Raw genomic sequence first — 24,544 nt, forward strand, 5'->3', positions numbered from 1 at the left:
AACGTCGACGACGGAACTGATATCAGAGGACAAAGACATTTACTCCAGGGGGATGCCTTGGTACTCGGAGTAGCCCAGTGCCAGGTTCATGTTTTCTGTGGGAGAGAGTTAGTGGGATTATTTTTGATGGAAGGGGGGTGGCGGAATGCTTACGCAGGCACTGAGTAGCAGCACCCTTCAGCAGGTTGTCGATGGTGGCGCAGACCACAACCCGCTTGCCGCTGGAGTGCACGGCGAAACCGCCGATCTCGACACCGTGGCGGCCAGCAATGTCCTTGACCAAGGGGGCCTCGCCTACAATCTTGACAAGCTTCTCGCCGGCGTAGCGGTCCTGGTAGAGGTTGCGGATATCGCGGGACGTCATCTCCTTGTTCAGGGGAATGCTGATGGAGTGCTGTCGACAAAGTCAGCGTTCAAATCACGCCTTTGCGGGTCGGGTGAAACCTACGTGGATACCCTGGAACCAGACAGCAACGTGGGGGATGAAGGCGATGCTGGTGCCCAGCTGGGCACTGATCTCACGCTCGTGGATGTGATCCGTCAGGCTGTAAGGGATGAGGTTGTTGGTGAGGAACTGAACGTCGTTCTTAGGGCTAGGCTTGGTGCCGGCGCCAGAGTAGCCAGAGACACCAAAGGTAGTTGGCTGGCCACCGAGGAAGGGCACAAGAGGCGCTATTCCAAGTTGGGCAGCGGTGGCGTAGCAGCCAGGGTTGGCGATTCGGGTGGCACGGGCGATCTTGGACCGGTCAACCAGCTCGGGCAGTCCATAGGTCCAGTTGGGGTCGAAGCGGTAGTCAGCGCTCAGGTCAACGATGACGTTGCCCTTCTCCGAGCCCTGGTCGACGGCATCGACAAAGGGCTTGCAGACACCGTTGGGAAGAGCCATGACCCAGCAGTCGATGTCACCGTTGGCGGACATCTTGCGGACGTCCTCGGGGCTGAGGTTCTCGTAGATGATCTCGCGCTTGTTGTATCCCTGGAGCTTCTTGCCGGCCAGCTCACGGGACGAGACGTGGCGGAGATCCATATTGGGGTGAGCATTGAGCAGGTTGATCAGAGCCTGACCGGTGTAGCCACGGGCACCGATGAGGGCGACCTTAGCGGGGCGGGAGTTGGAGGCGTTCTTCTCGCCGAGGGGAGGGTTGGGGTTGGTGGTGGCATAGGTGCGGACAGCGCTGACGGCAACGGCAGGGCGCTTCATGCGAGAAGCACGCAGAGCGTTGGAGGTGGAAGAGAAGGCACGCTTCTGTTCGGCCGAGGCACCACTGGCACCGAAGCCCTTGCCAATATTGGCGGCAGCCTGGTGAGCGCGGTGGAGACGGTGCTCCAAATTGATGTCACCGAACATCTTGCGGCCGTGTTTGGTAAACTCTTGAACGAGCTGCTTGACCTCGTCGCCGTTCTCAGCACCATACCAGAATAGAACCTCGCCGTCCCGGCTGAGGCTGCCGTCGGCCTTGTCGAAGAACCAGGTCAGGTTCTCATCATCCTCCTTGACGGTCCAGGCCAGCTTGGGAAAGTCCTTCTTCACGCTGGCGAACACGTTATCGGCAACGTTGGTCAACCAGCCTGACTTGGTGATGGTGAAAGTAGCCAGGTGTGCCATCAGAGAGCCCTCCTGTGGAGGAAGAACGACGGCCAGAGCATCCATGGGGTCATCGTAGTAGATCTTGAAGTCGTGCTCCTTCATGCCCTCCACATAACGGTCCACAACGGCACGCGCATCGAGACCCTCACGGTCACGAATGAGCACATCCTTCAGGGCCTGCAGGTCCCCGAACTCAGACAGGGTAGTCTTGACGTTGATCTTGTTGCCGCGGCGGATCAGAGTACCGGCACCGGAGTCGGTGAACAGTTCCTTCTGGAGATCGGCGGGGTGAATGATGGCCACGCTGGACGAGCGGGGCAGGTCGCTCAGGAGCTCCTTCATCTCCTTAATCTTGAGCCGAGTGCCGTGGCGGACCCACCACTGGGTCATCAGGTGATCATACTCCTCGTCGAGGTTAATGACGGAAATCTTCTCGCCAGTGTCACCGTTGAACAGACCACCCTTCTCAGCAAGGTAGACGATCTTCAGCGGCTGCAAAGCGCGCGCCAGCTCACCAGCAGCCACATCCGCATTGACGTTCAGCACCTGGCCATCGGGGGTCTCGGCCATGGAAGTCAGGATGGGCAGGCAGCCGGCCGCAATGGCGGACTCAATGGGCTTCTTGTCCACACCATTGATCTTGCCGACCAGGTTATACTTGGGCTTGTCCAGGTAATCCGCCGAGAACACACCAGCGGTTATAGGCCGAGCACGGATGCCCATGCGCTCCAGCTCCTCCACCAGCTTCATGTTCTCTTCCAGGAACAGCTTGCGGGCCAGCGACAGGGTCTTACCATCCGTCACTCGAATCCCATCCTCAAATTGCGGTTCGACACCGGCGGCCTCCAGCATACGGTTGAGCTGGGGACCGGCACCGTGGACGACGATCGGGTAGAGGCCGACATGGTTCAGGAAGGCGAGAGCGGAGGACAAGGTCTCGAGGTGCTCGGTGATGATGGCACCGCCGACCTTGATAACGGCGAACTGCTGGGAGGAGACGGAGGTGAAGTGGGACAGGTACTGCTGGACCTCACGCTTGGAGCCGATGTTGCTCAGCAACTGGACGACGGTGCTGCGGGTCGAGCTCAGGTTAGGGTCGCCGGCACGGGAGTAGCATCGGCCCTGGAGTAGGGGAGTCGACACGGTACGGGCAGCCACGCCAGCTCGCAGGGGAGAAACGGCGTGTGGTGCGGAGAGCGATCGGAGGGGCTTCGTGGAAGCTCTCCGCACAGCGGAGCGAAGGGACAGCATCTTGGTCACCAGCATGCGGCAGCTTCAATTGAGACTTCGCAGGTCGCCGGAGGGGAAACGTCCCCTGTTGTATTCCTAGTCGGAAGAGGCGAGAGAAGTGGTGAGTGTAGGAGGGGATGGGGGAAAGAGGAAAGATTGGTGGAGGGGAGGAGAGAGGAGTAGTCACTGGCAATGTGACTAACGCGAGATTTTACAGACATCGGCCGGCCTTCGGAGCGATCATTGCCCAATGACGGGGAGAGGCGGTGGGGGTGATTCCTGCGGTCTAGCGAGAGCGATTTACTCGGCCTTTGTGCCCCATTTATTTTTCCCTCATAGAGTCAAATAATCATGCGAATTAGATCTGACAGAGACATCTATAGACAATCGAGTCCGCGCACCATAATCCTTCTTCTCAATTTTATCCATTTTACCGGATTGGTCGCGCATGGTTCACGATTATCGTGTCCCTTCGTTCTGCCGGGACCGCCAAAAATTTTTTAGATCCTGCGCACTTTTTTCCTCCGATCGTCATTGTGAAATCTCGGGACTCCAAGCGAGTCCAGGTCCCCCGAAAAGCCCACTGTGGTCGTCGGAGATCCCTAGTGCCAGTTATCTGATCCTCTCCGGTGTTCTTACTCGTTATTGCGCCACGCCTCTATCCACTTCCTCCACCCTTTGTGTCTTAGTGTCTGCCCTCGCGGAGCCTGCTGCGCTTCATTCCGATAGTTCAAACACGAGGTCTGCTTCTGTTGGCCTGACTGGAGTGGTTCTGGGTGCCTGCAGGTGGACGGACTCGTGTCTGCCAAGATCTCCCTGTAAGAAGCGGGCCACACCGCGGATTTGAACTTGGGCGATGCTGGATGTGGATTGGTACACAAGAGAAAGGGTGGATGCATTTGGGCCGAAAGTGCAGGGCCAACATCCCGCTGGACAGGCACCGAGTGAATGGATACGCTAAGAAATTCATTCGCATAAAGTGCAAAACGAGACACCCGACATGGTAAACTCGCAAACAAAAGTGGTCACATAAGTAGCAGTCAAAGCACGGCATTGCAGCAGTATCATTTACATCTTCACCCGCCGAATCTGCATGGCACGGGGTCGCTCATCCCAAATACAGTACAATGGGATATCGAAGTCTCGTTTCATCGGCGCAAGAAGTAGTCAAGAGAAGTTGGTTATTCAGAACACGCCCAAAACAAAACAGCAGGAGGTATTAGCGGCTGGGAAGAAAACGACGGAGCTCCATGGCCTCTCAACGACAGTAAACACCCGGTAAAGACAACTCAAGATCCCCATGATTCCCAATCCAAAAAGCACAAAGTTCGTGGAGCGATGCGGATGCACGCTTAGTGATATTTTACGGCAACTAGACATTCAGACAATCGTGTTAGCGTTTCAATCTCCCCAAAGGTTCGAACTGCTCCTTCGTCTCTGTCTCTCTCTCTCCAGGGGGAGAATCTTACCGGGCACGATGATCACCACCAGCAGCACGATCACACAGACGACCAGGCATACGCGCATCTTCATATCCTTCCACCACATCTGCTTGCGCACACGGTTGGCGCCCCGGCGGAAGCCCTGGGCTGATACGGCCAGGTTGTCGGTCTTGTCCTGAAGGGAGTCCAGGCGCTCACCACGCTGGGAGACCTTGTTAATGTTCTCGCGCATGACACCAACGGTGTCATCGATTTGCTGTAGGAAGAAGAGTTATGTCAGTTGCCATGTCGCCACATCAGCCTACCGAGGCGGCCTCATCAAAGATCAGCGGTCGGCATCGCAACGCGCCACATTTATTACATGAAATGCGTTGCCCGCAGAGTTATGATCTAATCTGGCGTCTCGGTAGACGGAAGGAGGAGAGGACTAACCGCCTGTAATGCGGCTGTTCGCTGGTTGCCATTCGGTTGCGCGGAGGCGCCACCGGCGGCGCCTTGAGAGCCGGCAGGAATGTAAGGGTCGTACGGGCCTTCGGAAGTCATCGTGAAATTCGGAACTAGTGTCAAGAATCTTAGACAGGGTTCGTAGAACGTCGACGGAGGACCAGGCTACCTCGTGGGTGCAGTCAGCGTCGCTGTGTTTTGAAACAGGGGAACCAACGAAGCTGGTCGCCTGGGAGACCGGGAAGTGACAGAGATCGAGCGTTCGAGATGAGAGCTGATAGCAAATCGCTGTGATCGAGAAGAAGGCGAGGGGAGACTGGGCGGAGGAACGAGAAGGATGTGATGGAAGGAAGATGTTGTGGCGTGGTTGGATGTCTCTCGCTGACACTCCTCCTCCGTGCACGTGATCGCAAAGTATTGGGTAGCCTGCCAAGTCTTGATTTCTAGCGTGAGAACAAAAATTGAGGCTTAATTAATTACCGGATTTCTAACTGGCTACTTGGATTGGATCGGAGACTGGAAAAATGGACCTTTGAAGACTGGATGCTTTCAGTGAATGTGCGAGTGGGAATGAAATGCGATTGATCTACTACTACAACCGCTGTTGCAGTTTATTGGCCATGACAACTGTGGGGAGGTCGTCGATACTGAATGACTGTTGCTATCGTTCAAAATCTACTTTTTGAATGTGTGATACAGATTTTTCTTGTCGGCATCCTTTTTTATTCGCTATTGGTTAACTTATTTGGCTGCCTATTCAGCGTTGGCACCACGTAGCGCTAGTTACTGAAGGAACGTTCTATTCATAGTAATATGTTCCGGAACGACCTTCGGCAGCGCGGCAATGCTAGCCGTGGACCCTTCCTGCACCTCGGCACCCGACGGCCTTGTTACCATTGCCCCCGACCTAACCAGTGAGCGTATCTGATAATGAAAATTTCATTTATGCCATAGTATGGTCCGACCAGCGTCAAGATCGCTTGCAAATTGATACCAGCACGTGATGGCGAGTGGCGAGCAGCAAATTCAAATTGAAAATTTCCCTTGCCATCTACCTCTTGCCATGCACCTAAAAGCGCTTAGTGGCATTTCAAGGGATTGGAGCCATCTAAGACCGGCGAGAAAACCCTTACCGGGCTGGTTTAAGCCATTCCGTAACTGTCTCATACCGACCCTAATGTTTCAGAATAATAACTCTTCACGGTGCTTTAAAGTCATAGCTGACTGACCTCGGTCGATTTCAATGCGGCCGACAAACAATTCATCATCGAGGAATCTGCTTTGCCAGAAACCTTGATAGCGCATGGGCATTATACGCGAGGTTTGGTGGTAGTTCAATTTAAAGCCAAGGTTCCGGACCCAGAGCACAGTCGAATGCTATGGCGATTGAGTAATTCCCCGATACGTGTATCTTGATATTGGCTTAATCCGCACCTCTATAGCCTTGCAGACTTACGATTTGACATCTAGAGCCAGCCTAAAGGGCCATCATAGTAGCCTTAACGAGGCTAAGATTAGGTGACTATCAATAATTCTGCAGATCTCGAGGGGTTGCATAGGAATGGAAAATAGTAGGAAATCATGCGTGTGTTTTATTTTATCCGTAGATTCTGGCGATCATTCGGGAAAACGAGAGACCGTGGACACATGCAAAGTGCAGGACTTTCAATCCAAAGCTGTGATCAAAACGCCCACCTCCATATTCTCCAATATAAAAATATTATGGTAATTCCAGTATTTAGTGTCGTTCAATGTGTCCAACGAGACCTAGGCCCTTGGACTTGACCGCGTTTCACAGATGGCGTCAACCTAGGCATTAACTAAGTCTTATTCGATAGCCGCACTTCACTCTCCATGTGATTTCAAATCCACTTCATCTGCCAGATCCTCCTTACAAAGTGGCCGAACCAGTTTTTGTACAATTACCTTGCCAGTTTGTTAATTATTTTACGGAAACGTCAGCACATTTTTGACGAGAGGATCTCTCAAAGTAAACAACTCAAGTTAAATTACGTGCTGTCTCAAATATTTGAGGTACCTCCTGTCTTTGTTAAATCTGCTCAACCCCTGCTCACTACCTGCTCTTGCAACCGCCAACAGCCACGCTGCCTCTTTTGCAAACCCACTGCCTCGCCTACATCACTTCGTCCTTTGTTCTGAGATCCGATAATATCTTGATTTAACTCTCTTAAATCTCCAGACATCTATCTATACAGCAACCGATGTTGGAGCTCAAGCATCCACCATGGATCTACCCACGTATCCACTCGGCACGAACTCCTCGGTGTCAAGGGGTATCTGAGAGCGCACATGGGACGGGGTTGCGAGAGCAGGACCAAAGTTGATCTTGGCCAAGGGCGATATTGCGCGCTATAGCAAAGCATCGACTTGCTCCAGGAGAATGAAACCGTCTCCCCGGCGCACCTCATATCACGACAGATTGAAACTAAGGGTCTTTTGGGATACATCGATCTCGTGAGGGGAGAATCGCACGATGTAGCGCGCAGGTTGATGGGCACCAAACCATCGATTGACAGCATCGCTCAAACCACGCCTAACAACGCGGACCCGCGTCTCATTTTGAGCTAAATGCCAACCGCCCCAGACCCATTATCTCCATATGGGCCATGGTCACCTGAGTCACTTTGATGCGCCACTTTCTCATGCGTGCCATGCTTTCGATGCTTTTGACTGGGAGATTCTGAAATTCAGGTTAAGCAACGTACGCATCTGGTCACAAAAGAAGAATACGCAATCCCCCCGGAAAGGAGGCCGGCAGATGTCGGGGGCCAACGAGGTCGACATATACAGAGGAGGGTGGAGATGATATCTTGCTCTACTGAATGTGGCTATTGCTTTGAATGCCCTGGATCTTGTTTGCACATCCAGCCAAAAATAACAAGTCTTCTCGATAGCTATTCTGCATGACTACTCGCAAATGAGTAGGCGTCTTAATGGACGATTATGATGTGTCTCAACAAGACGTCGACCAGGATCACCGACGACGTGCTATGACGCCCTTCGCAATGATCTGGCCGCTTTCCTGGGCTAGTCCAAAACCGCGAACATCACGATCAATTAGAACCATATGTATAGCAAGCAAAAACTTGACACAGCGGTACATCTGTATTATGCGCACTCTTTCTTGACCATTCAGATCAGTTGATCCCGTTCGATGAACCCAATAACAGTCTATACCAGATTAGCTAGGTTTGACAAATAGTCTTGAAGGTACCAAAGTAGAACTGTGGAGCAGGTGTGGCTGGGTGTGATGTGGCTATGATATTGGGCTCATGCTCCATCCGGGCTTCGAAAAGCATTCTTTTTCCCCACAAGGGACCATTTCCGTGGCTTTGTTTCGGCGCCAGGGCTGAGACTGGAATCCTAACCGGTGGAGAACAAAAGGTCCCTTCGTGAGTGAGTCGTCCCATGGATCCGGCCAGCCTGTAATTTCCACGTTTTCTCGAGTCATCAGTTAACCACAACCCAAAAGGGCCAAAAGCCCTGTTGGGGGGCAGAAGAATAATTTTGTCTGCCGTGGGTTTCCTGTGAAGAGCGGGGAACGACCGCTAGCAAAGTGTAAAATGGCATTGGTGAATGCGGGTTGGCGGGCGGACCCCGAAATAGAATTGTAGGATATCTGAATCGACAAGTCGATGAAACGAATGGAAAAGCACCGTCGCCTGCCAAGAGGGTTGGAAACACGTCTCTTACCCCCGCGACAAAAAAAAATTGCGGTTCTGGTGGCCTGAAAAGTGACGGGCTTGCATTGGCCCAAATTCTGTATAGCCTTGCAACCCCCTGATCGTCAGGTACGAAGCCAGCATAACCGCGCGCTTTTGGCCCCTCGTGTGCCACTTGCAAAGCGAGGAACGAGAGAAAGAGAGGGTTTGTTTCGCGTGCGATCCACCGAGCACATCGAATCAACTGCAATTCTGGTCTGGCTGCAGAGACATCCACAGGCGGTTTGAGGCCAATGACGGCAGGGGTGCCTGGCAGTGAGTGAGTGGGTCAGGGTTTTATTAAGTGTGCTGGGTCGGCCTTCAACTCGCCCGACCGCCCTCAACCCCCTCAAATCTTGTCCTCCCCGCGCCTTCGACTGACACGCGAGTTGAGCTCTGTCAAGGAGGCTTGGTTGTCTATGGTGAGCCTCACATTCTTTCCCTCGGGCGCATGCGCCTGATCTCCTGTCTGGGCACGTGGTACAGCCCGTGCGGAGGAGTTCGTGCGTGTGCGAACACAGAACGCTGACCTCGGGAGGTCCCTCGACAGCGACGGGGAGCCCTCCTTGCATGCGAAACCTGACCGACCTGCGCGATTACAACCTCCTGACCGACTCCCGCCATATTCTTCTTTTGCCCGCGACCCGAAGCCATGGCATATCAGCAGCGCCCGGCTCAGCGGCCGCCGCCGCTGAGGCAGTATAACAATCCGGCTCCCATGTCGCCTGCGTCGGCGCCGGGGTATGCGCCTGATGCCGGATACGGCGCCGTCCATGGAGACGCAGGATATGACTATGCGGAAGGAGGAAGCGCTGGAGGGTATGAAGATCCAGCGTACAGTTACCAGGCTGGCCCTCCGGGTGCCCCGCCGTATGGGTCGTCGCAACAACCACGCTCCATGCGCCCGCCTCCTGGACCTGGCGGTCCAGATCCAAGGCGACCTCCGCGTGGATATGACGACCGGCGCGGGCCCCCGAGTGTTATGCCCCCGGGATCAAAACGGCCACAACCTCGTAAGTGATGCATCGGTGGTTATTCCTTCTTCACATGCTCTTTTCTAACAAGATCTTAGCGGCCGGCCGCCCTCCCCCAGGTGGCTTCGACAGTCCGTTTCCCGCTGTTTCTGGCGGCAGAGATCCTCGGGACCGACGCGGTCCTCCCCCTCGAGGTCTAGAAAAAGGCATGGCTGCGATGGACATCAATGGCCGGGGACCTCCTCCTCCTCGACCGCACACATCCAACGGACGGCGACCAGAGATGCGACAGCCGCCCCCACGGGGACCGGCCCCCGGCCGTGGTCGTGGAGGATACCCCCCCGGCCCCATGCGTTCAGCGAGTTCAGGACGTCCCGATCGGCCCGATCGAGCCTACACAGACCCAAATGGACCGCCCGTAGGTCCACCGGGCAGAAGCGCGACGATGCCCCTTGCGACTGGGCCGCCCATGTATCCTGGTCAATCGGCCTATCAAGAACTGGATTATGTGCCCAGTCCCATGGGTGAGATGCCGCCGCCTCGTCCCAACACTGCTGGCGCCATGCGCCCTCCTCGCCGCCCTGCAAACGACATGAAGGGTGGGTTGACGATCCCATCCGATCCAGGAAGCCGTGTCTCCTACGCACCTAGAGAATTTCTGGACAGCTACTACGAGGGTACAGATGATGAACCTGATATGCCCAACTTCGATGCGATGCCATCGCAACAAAATGGACCAATTGATGAGATGGGCCTTGACACGCCAAAGCCGATGCGAAGCCCTACCACCCCTTCCTCATCATCTGGGGGTCAATATGCGGCCTATACACCCGATTCAAGCCAAGGTACCCCGCGATCTCGGTCTCAGCCCGACCTACGGCAACCTAGTGGTCCTAATCAGTTTGAAAATGCTGGCTTCCAGTTTGATATTCCTCAGGAAGCTCCTCCGCTTCCTGCAATCCACGCGCAAAATGGTGTATACGCACCAAATGGTCATGAAGATCCGGGCTTTTCTCCGAATGGCTATGCTCCGTACGCCAACCAAGGGTATCCCATGGATCAGCCGCAAACTCTGGAGGAAAACCCTGATGCTCTTCCTCACCACCCGGCACCATTCCGACCAGGTCATGACCAGGGCGCCAAGCCGGCACCAGTTCGCCAATACGGTGCAACCCCGACCGCAGCGCCAGCACCAGGCCCGGCTCCTGGACGCGCCCCTGCAGCGCCCCAGCCCACGCCACCAGATGCCATGGGACCAACACCGGTCACACATGAAGAGCTCCAGCAACTGCAGCAGAAAGCACGAGGCAACCCCTCCGATCAAAAGACGCAGCTTCTGCTCGCCAAGAAGCTGGTCGAGGCCGCCACAGTGCTTGTCGCTGACAACACTCGGCTCGACCCAAAGACCAAAGCCAGAGCCAAGGAGAAATACATCATGGATGCATATAAGATCGTGAAGAAACTTGCATCGACCGGATACCCAGACGCGCAGTTCTACCTGGCAGACTGCTACGGTGAAGGCCAGCTTGGACTGGAAACCGACGCCAAGGAAGCGTTCTCCCTGTATCAGTCCGCCGCCAAGGCAGGCCACGCACAGTCCGCATACCGTGTAGCCGTGTGCTGCGAGATCGGCGCCGAAGAGGGCGGTGGCACCAAGCGCGACCCGTTCAAGGCTGTGCAGTGGTACAAGCGCGCCGCAGCGCTAGGTGACACACCCGCCATGTACAAGATGGGTATGATCAACTTGAAGGGTCTTCTCGGCCAAGCGCGGAGTCCGCGCGAGGGTGTGTCGTGGCTGAAGCGTGCCGCCGAGCGCGCCGATGAGGAGAACCCGCACGCTCTACACGAACTGGCACTTATGTACCAGAATGCCAGTGGCAACGACATCATCGTCCGCGATGAAGCATATGCCGCACAGCTGTTCCACCAAGCTGCAGATCTCGGCTACAAGTTCTCGCAGTTCCGTCTGGGTACCGCGTACGAGTACGGCTTGATGGGTTGCCCGGTCGATAACCGGATGAGTATTATATGGTATACTCGTGCTGCCGCTCAGGGCGAGCATCAGAGCGAGCTTGCTCTCAGTGGTTGGTACCTTACCGGATCAGAGGGCACTCTCCAGCAGAATGATACCGAGGCATATCTTTGGGCACGGAAGGCTGCAGCGGCTGGGCTTGCAAAGGCTGAGTATGCGATGGGATACTTTACTGAGGTCGGAATCGGCGTTACGGCGAACCTGGAAGATGCGAAGCGGTGGTACTGGCGCGCAGCGGGTAAGTGATCGAAATGGCGGTTATCAAGTCCCCGCTAATGTTCCCTTTTTTGTTCAGCGCAAGGATTCCCCAAGGCCCGGGAACGTCTCGAAGACCTCAAGAAGGGCGGCAGCCGCATGCAAAAGACCCGTCTCTCCCGCTCGGCTGTTAACAAGCAAAGCGACGGAGACTGCATCGTCATGTAATTCTACCCTATCCTTGCTATGCTCGACCTCTCGACTGTATTGTGTGGAACTGGTTTCTGTTCATTCACAGTCTGGCATGCATGTATCTATCTAATGACCACCGGCGCTTGATGTGTTTCATCCCTGTTTCGGCTTGTTTGGACACTCCTTGTAGATCCAGCTTAACAGGGCTCATTTCGGGCTCAGGCTGTACAATTCCCCCTTTGTTAAGACTTTTTTCTCTCCTGCTTCCACTTTCTATGATCTGAGAAGAACTTGGTGCTTCTCTCTTTTGGTTTTGGTTCTATGCATTTACTTTTCCTCCTTTGTGCAGACAACATCATGACAGGTGCGCGCGCACACGATCAAACACTTTAGTTAGGGGCGCGGATATTCTGGCGCTAGGCCTGACCGCGCTGCATTGAACAAAGTATGCTTTCCAAGATTAGTCGTCCTGATATAGCACTATAGCTCCTTAGCTCTGTAGCCGTATATCTCATAGACTATGTTTCACAGTGGCTAGTTATGCTGCTAGCTTCCAGAGGCAACTGTGCGGGCCCATTCCGCGCTGACACAACACCAATCCGATCGGCTTATGCATCGGCACGCTGTACATCCGACGCGGATTTAGACTTCTAACCACTGGGTCGGCGTCTAATTATTCATTACGCTATACGCAATAGGACCCTAGCTTTATCAATTCGGGTCTGCTTGCCGAGTATCTGGTACCTACCAGAATTCAAATATAAGCTGCTGCTTTTCCCATCGCCACAGGCGCCACTGCTTGCAGGGTTTTGAGTTCCGGCTGTATACATGTCTTCGGAAGCGCACCAGGAGAACACCCCACCAACAAGGAACTCTGCAGACGTCAGTACCAGTAATCGGCGGCTGTTCTTTCTCTCGACCCTTACTGTTCTCGTCGCCGTGCTGATTGCACTCATTTGGCGTGACACCGCCAATCTGTTCGTCTTCCGCCGCATCTTCGGATCGTCCTCGAACGCCGCTCGCTCGGCAGCGGGACCGTTGTCTGCGTCTGCGTCTCCGTCTACGTCAATTGCGGCTGCATCGGCTGCGCGAGCTCGGGGGCATTCTGATATTGGAGAGTTGTCGGGTGGTAAGATGAAGACGCCGGTTTACTTCCTGAGCCATGGGGGGTGAGTTTGTTTCCATGCTACTGCCGGGCCTTCATTGAACGGAGTATGTACTGATATCTGCATAGCCGAACGTCATGTATGACGTCGAGCACCCGGCGTACAAGAAGTTGGGTGAGATCGGGCGCGAGATCACGACGAAGGTGAAACCGCGTGCCGTGGTAGTTTTCTCGGCGCATTGGCAGGGTGGACGGGATACTATTTATGTGAACACTGCTGAGATCACGGATCTGATCTATGAGTACGTGCCAGAGCGAGGTGCTCTATGGATAGATGGACGATGGCTAATGGGTTCGCGCAGTTTTTATGGGTTCCCCGACCACTACTACAAGGAGAAGTACCCCAACGTGGGCAGCAAGGAAGTGGCGCACAAAGTGCTGGACGCGCTCAAGGATGCCGGCATCGATGCTCAGGGCGTAAAGCGCGGCCTGGACCACGGAGTCTGGGCGAGCTTCAAGTGCGGTACGTACTACGAATTGCAATTAGAGCCATAGTCTGCAACGCAAGGCTGATAACCAAGCAGCGTTCGAGCCCGACTCGAACCCACTGAACGTTCCTGTGGTACAGGTATCGCTCTTCAACACCGAGGATCCGAACCAGCACTACCGCCTCGGTCAGGCCGTGTCCCGCCTGCGTGAGGAAAATATCCTCATTATCGTCTCTGGCATGGCCGTGCATAACCTGCGCGATCTGCGATTTACGTTCGGCAAACCCCGCCCCATGCCATACGCCGTCAGCTTCGACGAGGCCCTGAAGGAAGCCGTGACAAAGGCACCGGCCGAGCGGGAGCAGGCCCTGAGTGATCTTCTGAAGCGTCCGGATGCACGCCAAGCTCATCCAACCTTCGACCACCTGCTGCCTATTCACATTGGTGCGGGCGCCGCGCACGAGGACATGGGAAAGAGGCTGTGGACGTTACCGGAAGGCAGCATGAGCTGGGCGCAGTATCGGTTTGGGGAACTGAGTAATGCTAGCACTTCGTTATAGCGGATGTAGGCACACAACTTGAATAGAATGCATATCACGGGTTGAGAATCGTTGATTTTGATGGGTTCGATCTCATGTATAGGTACATAGGATTTGGAGGGAAACGCGCGGTAGGAACATGGCAGAATGATAGAGAGGGAGATATGCTGGTAGTGAAATTTATTATGAAGTCTGCTTCACCAGGTTCGTGATGCGCTCCTCAATCTGCGAGGCAGACATGCCTGTGCAAAGTCAGCGACGGGAGTCCAGTAGGGTCGGATCACGCAGGGAAACTCACCCGAGAGAGCCTCTTGGGTCTCCTTGCCAAGTTCTGTAATCAATCCAGCCAATCCATTAGTTTTGTTAATCTTGGAGATTGATATCTCGCGCAATGTGTCGGGTGTTTTCGTACCGTATCTGGCAAAGACTCGCGGCTCAATGCCCGAGGCCTCGCGCATCAGGATGGGAGTGTGCGGGTTGTGCTTCTTCATGATAGGGTAGGCGCGGTTGAGGAAGGACCTGCTCCGACGAGACCGTGTTAGCCAATGGCCTCTTGTATCATCCGGGAATAGGCAATGGGCGCGAGGGAACTGGAACGGGATGGTGGACATGCCTTGTGGCAGCGCTCTGCTCAGAGGTCTGGCAGAAGAGGAAGCGGAGCTCCTTCAGACCCTTGGTGAAGACATACTTGCCCGACATGGCGAATGGCAAACGAGAAGCAATCGAAGAATGGGGGAAGCGTAAAGGCCGAGGGGTATCACGAAACAGACGAGGCAGGCCGGAGGGCATTATTCACAGCGGCGGTGATTCGCCCAGCGAAGAGACACTTCCGCTAGTCCTGAAACGGGTTAGTGCAGATGCTTACCTCAGCCGGAACAGGACCGCCTGCGATGCGACGAAAGACGGGTGGGATATTGTCGATTGACTGAGAGGGCTTTGAGCTATCGCTATCTGACAATTATCTATATCTTCGACCACCTGTGGTGGTGGTGAACGTGTCTACTTGACTCACCACACGGAAAACTCGCTCGCCCCGATCACCGGCCGATCCCGCCCTTCTTCTCGTACCCCCAACCTTTCATCTCGACCTCAACCGCTCCGCTCCACTCCTCGACCACAAGCAAGACACAATGTCGTCGTCTCGCGTGGGTTTCCGCTTCCTCAACAATGCCCGGTTTGCGTATCGCAATGCCTCTGCGCCATTCCGCCGGCCGGGTGCCCAGGGTTTCCGCTTCCAGAGCTCCGAGGCCGGTGCCGCAGAACAGCAGAACGTTTTCCAGCGCTTGTGGAACAGCCCAGTTGGTGTGAAGACTGTACACTTCTGGTAGGTTGAATCATTGAATGGAGCTGTGTTTGTAACCGTTTGAGATGAATACTAATATTGGCATCATAGGGCTCCCGTTATGAAGGTACGACTATGACCCTATCCAGCGCCCCCTTCTGATAAGCCCTATTCTTCCTAAAACAATAGAGACCGATATACTTGGACGATATGGAAAGGATATGGCTGACATTTTCTTCGTGAATAGTGGGCTTTGGTCATCGCCGGTATCTCCGATTTCAACCGCCCGGCTGAGAAGCTGTCCCTCACTCAGAACGGTGCTCTCATGGCCACCGGTGCCATCTGGACTCGCTGGTGCTTGATTATCAAGCCCCGTAACGTCCTGTACGTCCTATCTCTTTCGCATTGTCTCGTCAAGTCACCAGCTAACATAACTCTCCCTAGGCTTGCCGCCGTCAACTTCTTCCTCGGATGCGTTGGTGTTGTTCAGGTTTCCCGTATCTTCTTGTGGCAGCGCAGCCAGAAGGGATCCTCCATTGAGGCTGCTAAGGAACTCGAGCACGAGGCCGCCGACTCTGCCAAGGCCGTTGTGCACCAGGCAGAGAAGGCTGTGAAGGCTGCTAGCGAGAAGACTGCCTAAACAAAGATCGAATGGCAGTGAAGGTGGTGGTGCGGGTATTGGAAGATTTGGATGGACATTTGCTTTGCATTTATAGAAAGACTCGAGTTGAACCGAGGGGACCCTTTAGGGAAAATTCTGAGACAAGCGTTACCTATCTGGGACCCTATCGATGGTCTGTTCCATTTGCGCTGAGATCTGTTGTGTCTATGAAAACCCGCTGTACATATAACCATGCAAGGTGATTGTTCCTGTTTTTCATGGCCGGTTGTCTGGAAGTAGGGCGTAGAGCCGACAGTGGCACCTCAAAAGTCCAAAAACCCTTGAAAAGATTTTGATTGAAAGGTCGGAAATTTCCTGAACTGTACTCAGAGTTCATTTAGAAGATATCTAGAAAGGTGATAAAATGACATTCAGAAAAGACATTCCTAAAGAGACGAAGCTGAGCCACCGGAGTTTGGATGTTTTTTACGGCACTGGTTCTAAACTTTTGATCCTATTGTATAAAGCGCTCCACTGGACTATATAAACAGTAACATCTGTCCGACAAAACCCCTCCACATCCTACAATCAATGCACTACGCGAAACATTCTTCGGCAATAATTAGTTTAATTCCTGCCAAAGTACCCACAGACCTTGCAACATACGCAGGTCCCAGTGCTCACCAACCCTTGTCGATTTAGCCGGGATTTTCCTCCCAATCGGCGGAATGCACGCCAGATCTTCCTCCAACCAGACCGGCGCTATAATCTCCAACACGGAAACGAAAGGTCCCCAATCTCCGGGTCCTTCGCTAACAAGACACAAATTCAATGCCCATGCCGGCTTCACCCTCCAGCTTCCCCACAACCCGCAAGCCCGTTTCCCCGGACAAAGGACGGCACCGCCAGTTTACCCCACCGAGACGCGACACGGAGGCTGCTAGCGCCAGCGCACATGTCCCATTGTGCGAATATGAGGGAGTCAGTTAGGTCGAGAACGGATAATATATAAGGACGATATGCCGCGGGGAGATTCCCACGTCTGACCGATCTTTCCAGTTCAGCTCGCAAGCTATATTCCTGGTCTTAATTGCCATCGCTGACTGTCAGAATGAAAGTACCGACTCTACTAACACAGGCCATTGGCCTTGCTTTGTTTTTTGGTGTTGCTGTTGAAGCCAATGCGTACTCAAGAACTGATGCCTGCCACCCGCATCATCCATTCAAGCCGCTCCCCGCCAGCCACGCCCGGCATAAGACTTGCCATGTCCCCAGCCATGGCAATGGGAAGGACGACTCGGCTAATATTCTGTCGACCCTGAAGAGATGCAATAACGGTGGCAAGGTCGTCTTTGATGCTGATAAGACATATACTGTGGGGAAGGCAATGGATTTGACTTTCCTTCAGCATGTGGATTTGGGTACGTATACCTTCTGTCAAACCGACCCTCCCAAATCATATCATAGCCAACCCACGCCATTGTAGAAATCCTGGGCACAGTCCAATTCACCAACGACACCGATTACTGGCAGGCCAATGCTTTCAAGCAAATCTATCAAAACGCGACGACTTTCTTCCAGCTCGGTGGCACAGACGTCAACGTCTATGGCGACGGCACACTCGATGGCAATGGACAGGTCTGGTATGACTTGTATGCCGAGGATGCTCTCATTCTGCGACCAATTCTCGTTGGCATTATTGGGCTACAGGGAGGTACTATTGGTCCTCTCAAGCTTCGATACTCACCGCAGTGGTACCACTTTGTTGCCAACTCGTCGAATGTTCTCTTTGAGGGCATTGATATTTCTGGGTATAGCAAGAGCGCCCATACGGCTAAGAACACTGATGGATGGTAGGCTGTTCACGGTTGAATTTCTAGGAAAGCTATTGACATTGGGTAGGGATCTCTACCGGTCGACGAACATTGTTATTCAAGACTCCGTGATTAACAACGGCGATGGTAGGCCATCTGTGTCAGTGCTTCAACTGTACCCGCAAAGCTGATTTTTCCCAGACTGCGTCTCTTTCAAGCCCAATGTTACCGACATTGTTGTCCAGAACCTCCACTGCAATGGTTCCCACGGTATTTCTGTTGGTTCCCTTGGACAGTACAAGGGCGAAGTCGATATTGTCGAGAACGTTCTTGTTTACAATATTTCGATGTTTAATGCATCTGTAAGTGCCATGATGGACGTGGCTCTCAACTCATATACAGCAAAAGCTAAAATAAAATAGGATGGTGCTCGCATCAAGGTCTGGCCTGGTGTTTCCTCTGCTCTGTCTACCGATCTGCAAGGCGGAGGAGGCTCGGGTAGCGTCAAGAACATTACCTACGACATGATGACTATTGACAATGTCGATTACGCTATTGAAGTCACCCAGTGCTACGGACAGAGTAACCTCACCCTCTGCAATGAGTACCCCGTGCGTAATCTATCAATTCTCTTCAATGGTTCTCTTGACAAAGCTAATGATTTGTCTTGAATTGATTAGAGTAGCCTCACCATCTCTGATGTGCACTTCACCAATATCAAGGGCACAACCTCTGGCAAATACGACCCCGTGGTCGGAACAATTGTCTGTTCCAGCCCAGATGTAAGTTTATGCAAGCCTGCCCTCTCCAAGAGGAGGTGTCAAATATCTAATTTTGTTAGGTTTGCTCGGATATCTACGCCACTGAAATCGATGTCACTAGCCCTTCGGGAGACAACTCGTTTACTTGCAAAAATGTGAGTTGTTGCCTAAATTCCAATCCAGAGCTGGGCAGAGCTGATTTGATTCCATTCATACAGGTCGATGATAGCTTGCTGGATGTTAATTGCACCACCTCCAGCTAGAAGGGAGACTGATAGGAAATGATCATGTGGGGGTATTTGGTTTATTTAGAAGCAGGTGACGCGGATGTAACGAAATGGTATTCTTACCGCAACCAGCCTAAAGTTCGAAGGAAGCCCCGTAACATTCGGGTAGTGATTATAGTAACATGTGATGGAAAGTTTAATGGTTAGAGCACAGAGTAACATTGGCTTGAGAACTGCCTAAGTAATTATAGATGAAATTCAATGAAAAAGACTCGTCCTGACGCATGTATAGTTGCTAAAGAGTTTCCTCTCGCCGCTGAACACCCGATCCTATACTCCCGTGGAAGCCATAGGCTCTTTTCGCCATCAACCATGACCCAGCCAGAAACAAGTGAAACCCTGGTTGTGTCTACTGATGTTGATTCACAGATTGGAATGTCTTCGTCAGCTTTTAATGACGACACAACAAACCTGCCTGTTGCAACCTCAAGAATAATGATTATATTCTCCTCCTTTCGAATGGCAAGAAACTGGCTATTTGGTGAGAATAGCATGTGAGAAGCCGGTTTTAATTTAGACCAAGAATGTCGCATCTGGCGTATAGCCGGATCCTGGGTAAACTCTTCATTTTCACACGATTGCTTCACACAGACTCGGCCACCAGACAAAAAGGACAACAGAATCGGTTTTGGGCACGTATGAATTTCGTGGCATACTGCACTTGTGTTTGAATCCCAGATGCTAATCGTGTTGTGTCTGGAACGAGATGCCAGGAGATGACCATCGGGAGAAAACTCCATAGACAATATCGGTCTTGGGGGTCGCACATGAGAATCGGAGGTCTGCGTTGATTGGCTCATGGTGGAATCCCACAGTCGAACTTTATAGTCATGGGAGCCACAGGCAAGAAATAGACCATGATGGGAAAAGGAGACACATTTTACTGCCCCGACATTATCTCCGGAGGCAGTCAAAGTGGTGGTGCATCCAGCAGGAGTTTCCAGTTCGACTATCCCATGACTGGATCCAACGGCTGATAGTCGGCTTCTGGGGGAGAATGCCATCGAAGTGACACGACTGTAGCCACCTTCCATCGTATATTTGCTCTCACTTTTAAAGCTCCATTCCATAACACCTCTAGTGAGATTCCACACCTGGTGATTCGATACCTGGTCCTTAATATAACGTGAGGAGACAATCAGTAGCTCCCCAGCTGCGGAAAATGTCATACACGAGTTGCATGCATAAAGTCGTTCGGACAGATCGGTGACTTTCTCTGTAGCAATATCCCATAGGAAAACTTTCTTTCTATTCGGAATGGCTGCATCTCCGAGAAGACAACATACCACTTGAACACTGTCAGGGTAAAATAACACTGATGCTACCCCTGTAGGACAGTTCACAGTCGTCCTCAATGAACCGTCTGTAACATTCCAGATTCGAAATGTCATATCTATCGAGCCAGACACCAAGAGAACTTCATCAGGAGAAAACGCGACTGAAGTGACGGACCAAAGATGGCCTAGGAGAATTTTTTGCGTTGCGCCAGTCACTGTGTCCCATAACCGAATTGTTTTATCAGCTGAGCCTGACGCTAAAAGCTGTTTTTCAGAAGAGAAGGTCACGGAAAGAACGGCCTTAGAATGACCCACGAGAGTCAGATAAAGGGCGCCAGTATGGCTGTTCCAAAGCCGTACTGTGCAATCTTCCGAGCTAGATGCAACTAGCTGGTTGTCAAAAGAAAACGCCACTGACGATATAGGTCCAGTATGCCCCTCGAGAGTAAGTAGCTCGGCACCTGAACTGTGCTGAATGACTGCAGAAGTCTTAATATACGACGGTAGGTCATTATTAAATGTTTCTCGTATACTTGAACTTGTCGGGGTGAACAATAAGGCTGAGGAATACAGTTGAAGTGGCGCGAGTTGGGCAATCTGACTATTCTTGATAATAAACAGTCTTGCATCATTCAAGAATTTGAGTGATCTGGTGTCCATATGACCTTGCTATGTGAGTCAAATCAGTGAGTAGGAATTTTGGACTTCAGATACCAGTTGTAGCTTACATTCACTACTTTCTGAAACGCTTCGATCATTCGTACGGCGTCGCTCAGCGTATTAAGAATGCTCATAGCCTCCACCCAATGAATCAAATGCCTCTGAATAAAGCTGAAGGCGGTTGGAAACAGCAACTTTGGCTCATTGCCATGTAAAAGATGCTGAGTCCAGAAACGACAAGCATATCTCAATTCAGGTGAGATGCATTCACCATCAATTTTCACACTCAGAGTGCCATCGTTCGGAAGGCCGCAAATGTTCCTTCTCAGTCCCTCAAGAACCGAAAAGCATCGTGCAGCCAAGTATTGATGAATCTCTTTTGCATCCACCCAGAGAGGACTTTTCTCTCTCGTTTCAATGTCAATGAGAAAATCCCGGAATGATAGATGGAAAGTCGATACAGGTAATCTTTTGTCTTCTGGTTTATATATCACTGATTGAAATGTACCAAGTCTTCGGTTGATGAGCCTCTCAGAAAGATCCAGGAGCTTCGAAATTGCCGAGACCGAAAGTGGGCTCTCAAGCATTACGACTGCTCCCAATATTTTTCGGTAATCTTGAATCAGATTTAGCTTCTCCTTACCGCTTTGGTTGACAAGAACTCGGTTCAGTACGGGCAAATAAGTTTTATCAAATTTAGACCCTTCAGTACCAGCGAAGATAGTGGCAAGACTATCCGTAGGGTCCCATTGGGGATCTTTGAATATGCGGCATACAGTGGCAGCGAAAATAAAAAGTGGAACAGATAATTTCACAAGCCTTCGGAGGCTCTCTGGGCCTGGCCAGTCATCAGGAAGCTCTTGATCGATGCGGATATTTTGAAGGTGGTGATTGAAAAACAAAGATATATCATATTCAGTAGATGCAACTGGCATATCATGCAGAGCAATATACTGATAATCCTTTATCTTCGAAAATCCCAGGCGGACAGGCAAATCGGGTCGGCTCGTAAGAAAAACCCGTAGGTTTATTGTCCGCACTTCTTGTAGTTTCGGGAGTAACCCAAGTATGATCGAAATTTCGTCATCGCGTTCGCACTCATCAAGCGCATCAATGATGATTACTCCCGTCGTTAGTTTTGTCTCCGGTATTGGGAGTCTCACGAACGGTTGGTGAATTAGTTTATCAAATTGCTCTTTCAACGACTTCGTGGCGATATCCGGGTCAGCGCGAATAGTCTCTCGAACGTCCAGCTCTGGAAAATGACGGGCTAATTGGCGTGCGATTGTCGGGAAGAGCTTCATGGAATTCCCTCGGTCCTCTTCGCCTCTCTAAAAAAGAAGCTTGCACCGAGCAATTTATGCTCTTGTAATTTACGTGCAACTGTACGCGAAATTGTTGATTTGCCCGTCCCTGCCATTCCACTCAACCAAAAGATGCATCTGCCATTCGACAACTTGGCCCAATTTTCAACCTCGCGGAGAAGATCAACCCTAGTACCTGGGAGACATTCATCCTCGTGCTGATCCATATATGAGCCAAATTGTGCTCCATGGGCAATTGGGAGCTTTTCCAAGACATCTATATTGTGGTCAGCCAGCGCACTGAACATCAGGATCTAGTGAAGTACTCGTACCCTCAGAGTTGATGGAACCATGGTTGACTCCAACTTGCCACCCAGAGTTCGAGCCACTAAATGATACATCAGTGGATGCCATTCTGGCGGCCAAAAAAGTTTATAGGCGCAGCAATGTTACTCGGGGATGCGGGGTAGCTGCCGTATAACTTATCGGAATAAGGTTTTGCCGGCCGCGAGAGCCACATTAGGAGTGTGCGACCAGTTCCCCGGGGCAAAGTGTTTGGAGCATCACAAAAGAGATGAGGATTGGTCATAGTGGCCTCCTTAAGGATGCACTTATCGCCTTATAGCGGACTATGATCTAGTAGACTCATCCAATTTCCCGAGCACCGGTAGTCCTTCAAAGCCTGCTTAGGAGATATTGGGGCTAGTAAGAAGTAATTCCTAGGTAAATGGGCATATTGCACTGGTAGATAATCTGGATAACGCTATATATAGACACTGTGAACAGCATCTCTCCGCATAATTCATTCGTTATAGCCCATCCGCAATCCCATGCCTATGAACCCAGCTTCGAGCGTGTTACCCATATATGTACCTGGGCTGTGAGTCGCTGCTCTGAACTAGGAATTATTGCGCCGAGGGAACTCACAAAGGAATAGGTAGTGAACAGACTGACGCTGCCGCACATAAATTCCTATGTTCTTAGGTTACGACGAACCAGAGATCAGATCTTTGAGATGGTCCAATGCCATCTGAATATCGTCCCCATTTCGGTGCACGCGACATACTCAATTACATAGAGCATGTAGTAATTTATTTGGGCTACAGAGAACTATATCTACAAGTAAATATGTGTCTTTCTTGTAGGCACGAGAAAGATCCATCGTAATATAACATCAGCCAAAACTGCGAGACCAGCGGTTTACGCAAGTAGCGAAGGATACGCAGCCTACGCAGCCTGCGTAGAGGGCTAAACCTAGATGTAGTAGGTGCAACCAGATAGGGCACCAGAAAAACGGTGTCCTACAGTGATTATCTGCCCCAAGAAGCTAACTAAAGCAGGTTAGTAGCGAGCTGGATAATAGGTGGAGTTGTTACACACGCAGCAAGTTGTAGCTTGGTTATCATCATGACCAGCGCCTTCCCAGTTTAGTACTACGGTCTGGTCAGCTGACCAAGCCCCTTTTCAGTTTAGTCGTTCGGCAGATTCTAATGCATCATCGTTCATCTACCTCACTGATACCTCAGATGTTGCCAGGAGTAGCCGATTTCGACGTAATTTGATTCTTCTCTCAGGACCTCGTCTAACCTGGCTAGCCTGCCTACATATCTATTCATTCATCCAAGATGAAAGAAGCAAGAACGGCAACACTTTCGTCCGAAAAACTCGAGGCCCGCAGCTATGCCATTATCAGTCTTGGCATTATGTGCCTCGTTGCTCTTCTTACTCACATCCTCCTAAGTCCGCCCCTGAATCCACCATCGTCTCCGGGGGAGGAAATGAACGCGATGGTATTGCGTGGTCTTGGTTCTTCCGTTTTATTCTTCGTCTGGGCCGTGGGACTAGCTGCGTGGGGCAAAAACCTCGCTGAATTTTCAATTCATAAGAGAAACCAATCCTTCATCTTTGGCCTTGTCGCAGGAAATGTCTCCTTGGCCTACCTGATTTTGACAAAGCCGCATGCGCCAGCGCAAGAGTACATCACCTACACCTTGTGGCCCGCCCATGTGGCATTGGCCATTGGAGTATTGTTCTGATTCAACCATTTCTCTTTCATTACAAAGAGGGGAGGAATAGGAAGACAAGACATCACCATTTCCAAACTGGATGACACAGTGCAACTTGGTAAGAGCCGATGCCCGCCCGATACCGCGCCGAATACATACCTAATGCAAATTAGCATCATTAATTTCATATATATGCTGCCATAGCTCAGGCTACAGCCTGACTGTCTGGTCTTGAGAACTGCCTGCCTGTGCCATCAAGCGAACCGAACTACACATTATGGATAGGTGTCCAACACTATAGCTTCTATGTACCCTAATCAAGATGCTTGCCTTGAATGCTATAGATATTACATCATTTTAGTCACAACGCATGCGTAGCGCAGTCGTGAGCTGAGTTCTATGAATCCGAGTTAGCATTTTGGCAAGGAATATGGAGCCTGAGAGCCCTATCGTGGGGAAACCCCGAGGCTCTAAGCTGAGGCTCCCCACGGAGCTACGCCGGCTGAGAGAGGAATTTACGGTTTCAAATCTATGCCTAGAACAGCCATTGCAAGCTTCATGGAAGATTTGGAGGCGAACGGAATGAATCGAAGGAAGGTTC

At 51.8% G+C, this 24,544-nt stretch overlaps 9 protein-coding genes across 9 annotated transcripts; 5 read left to right on the forward strand and 4 right to left on the reverse strand.

Moving 5' to 3' along the window:
* Positions 1–39: 39 nt before the first annotated feature.
* Positions 40–2,854, reverse strand: argEF (bifunctional acetylglutamate kinase/N-acetyl-gamma-glutamyl-phosphate reductase; the record flags this gene model as incomplete). Its single annotated transcript, XM_056687157.1, has 3 exons — positions 40–95; positions 154–394; positions 449–2,854. The coding sequence occupies 3 exons, from the start codon at positions 2,852–2,854 to the stop codon at positions 40–42; spliced, it is 2,703 nt and encodes a 900-aa protein (XP_056542712.1).
* A 1,316-nt stretch (positions 2,855–4,170) lies between these two features.
* On the reverse strand, positions 4,171–4,803 carry N7482_005033 (SNAP receptor SNC2; the record flags this gene model as incomplete). Its single annotated transcript, XM_056687158.1, has 3 exons — positions 4,171–4,190; positions 4,288–4,516; positions 4,693–4,803. The coding sequence occupies 3 exons, from the start codon at positions 4,801–4,803 to the stop codon at positions 4,171–4,173; spliced, it is 360 nt and encodes a 119-aa protein (XP_056542713.1).
* A 4,275-nt stretch (positions 4,804–9,078) lies between these two features.
* N7482_005034 (uncharacterized protein) lies at positions 9,079–11,855 on the forward strand (the record flags this gene model as incomplete). The annotated part of the gene is made up of 3 exons (XM_056687159.1): positions 9,079–9,439; positions 9,499–11,670; positions 11,728–11,855. 3 exons carry the CDS (start codon positions 9,079–9,081, stop codon positions 11,853–11,855), a joined length of 2,661 nt encoding a protein of 886 aa, XP_056542714.1.
* Positions 11,856–12,647: 792 nt separating this feature from the next.
* N7482_005035 (DODA-type extradiol aromatic ring-opening family dioxygenase) lies at positions 12,648–13,972 on the forward strand (the record flags this gene model as incomplete). The annotated part of the gene is made up of 4 exons (XM_056687160.1): positions 12,648–12,965; positions 13,054–13,226; positions 13,287–13,447; positions 13,509–13,972. 4 exons carry the CDS (start codon positions 12,648–12,650, stop codon positions 13,970–13,972), a joined length of 1,116 nt encoding a protein of 371 aa, XP_056542715.1.
* Positions 13,973–14,134: 162 nt separating this feature from the next.
* On the reverse strand, positions 14,135–14,650 carry N7482_005036 (L51/S25/CI-B8 domain-containing protein; the record flags this gene model as incomplete). The annotated part of the gene is made up of 3 exons (XM_056687161.1): positions 14,135–14,193; positions 14,250–14,473; positions 14,640–14,650. The coding sequence occupies 3 exons, from the start codon at positions 14,648–14,650 to the stop codon at positions 14,135–14,137; spliced, it is 294 nt and encodes a 97-aa protein (XP_056542716.1).
* A 431-nt stretch (positions 14,651–15,081) lies between these two features.
* Positions 15,082–15,873, forward strand: N7482_005037 (mitochondrial pyruvate carrier family protein; the record flags this gene model as incomplete). The annotated part of the gene is made up of 4 exons (XM_056687162.1): positions 15,082–15,275; positions 15,345–15,360; positions 15,481–15,617; positions 15,678–15,873. The coding sequence occupies 4 exons, from the start codon at positions 15,082–15,084 to the stop codon at positions 15,871–15,873; spliced, it is 543 nt and encodes a 180-aa protein (XP_056542717.1).
* A 1,072-nt stretch (positions 15,874–16,945) lies between these two features.
* N7482_005038 (putative extracellular exo-polygalacturonase) lies at positions 16,946–18,672 on the forward strand (the record flags this gene model as incomplete). The annotated part of the gene is made up of 8 exons (XM_056687163.1): positions 16,946–17,255; positions 17,321–17,687; positions 17,737–17,795; positions 17,850–18,010; positions 18,071–18,259; positions 18,329–18,430; positions 18,490–18,564; positions 18,628–18,672. The coding sequence occupies 8 exons, from the start codon at positions 16,946–16,948 to the stop codon at positions 18,670–18,672; spliced, it is 1,308 nt and encodes a 435-aa protein (XP_056542718.1).
* A 209-nt stretch (positions 18,673–18,881) lies between these two features.
* Positions 18,882–22,245, reverse strand: N7482_005039 (NACHT and WD40 domain protein; the record flags this gene model as incomplete). Its single annotated transcript, XM_056687164.1, has 3 exons — positions 18,882–20,642; positions 20,702–21,960; positions 22,011–22,245. 3 exons carry the CDS (start codon positions 22,243–22,245, stop codon positions 18,882–18,884), a joined length of 3,255 nt encoding a protein of 1,084 aa, XP_056542719.1.
* Positions 22,246–23,562: 1,317 nt separating this feature from the next.
* N7482_005040 (uncharacterized protein) lies at positions 23,563–23,973 on the forward strand (the record flags this gene model as incomplete). Its single annotated transcript, XM_056687165.1, has 1 exon — positions 23,563–23,973. The coding sequence occupies one exon, from the start codon at positions 23,563–23,565 to the stop codon at positions 23,971–23,973; it is 411 nt and encodes a 136-aa protein (XP_056542720.1).
* Positions 23,974–24,544: the final 571 nt, after the last annotated feature.

This window comes from Penicillium canariense (genome assembly GCF_028826845.1).
Source record: "Penicillium canariense strain IBT 26290 chromosome Unknown utg000003l_segment0_segment0, whole genome shotgun sequence".
NCBI lineage: Eukaryota > Fungi > Ascomycota > Eurotiomycetes > Eurotiales > Aspergillaceae > Penicillium > Penicillium canariense.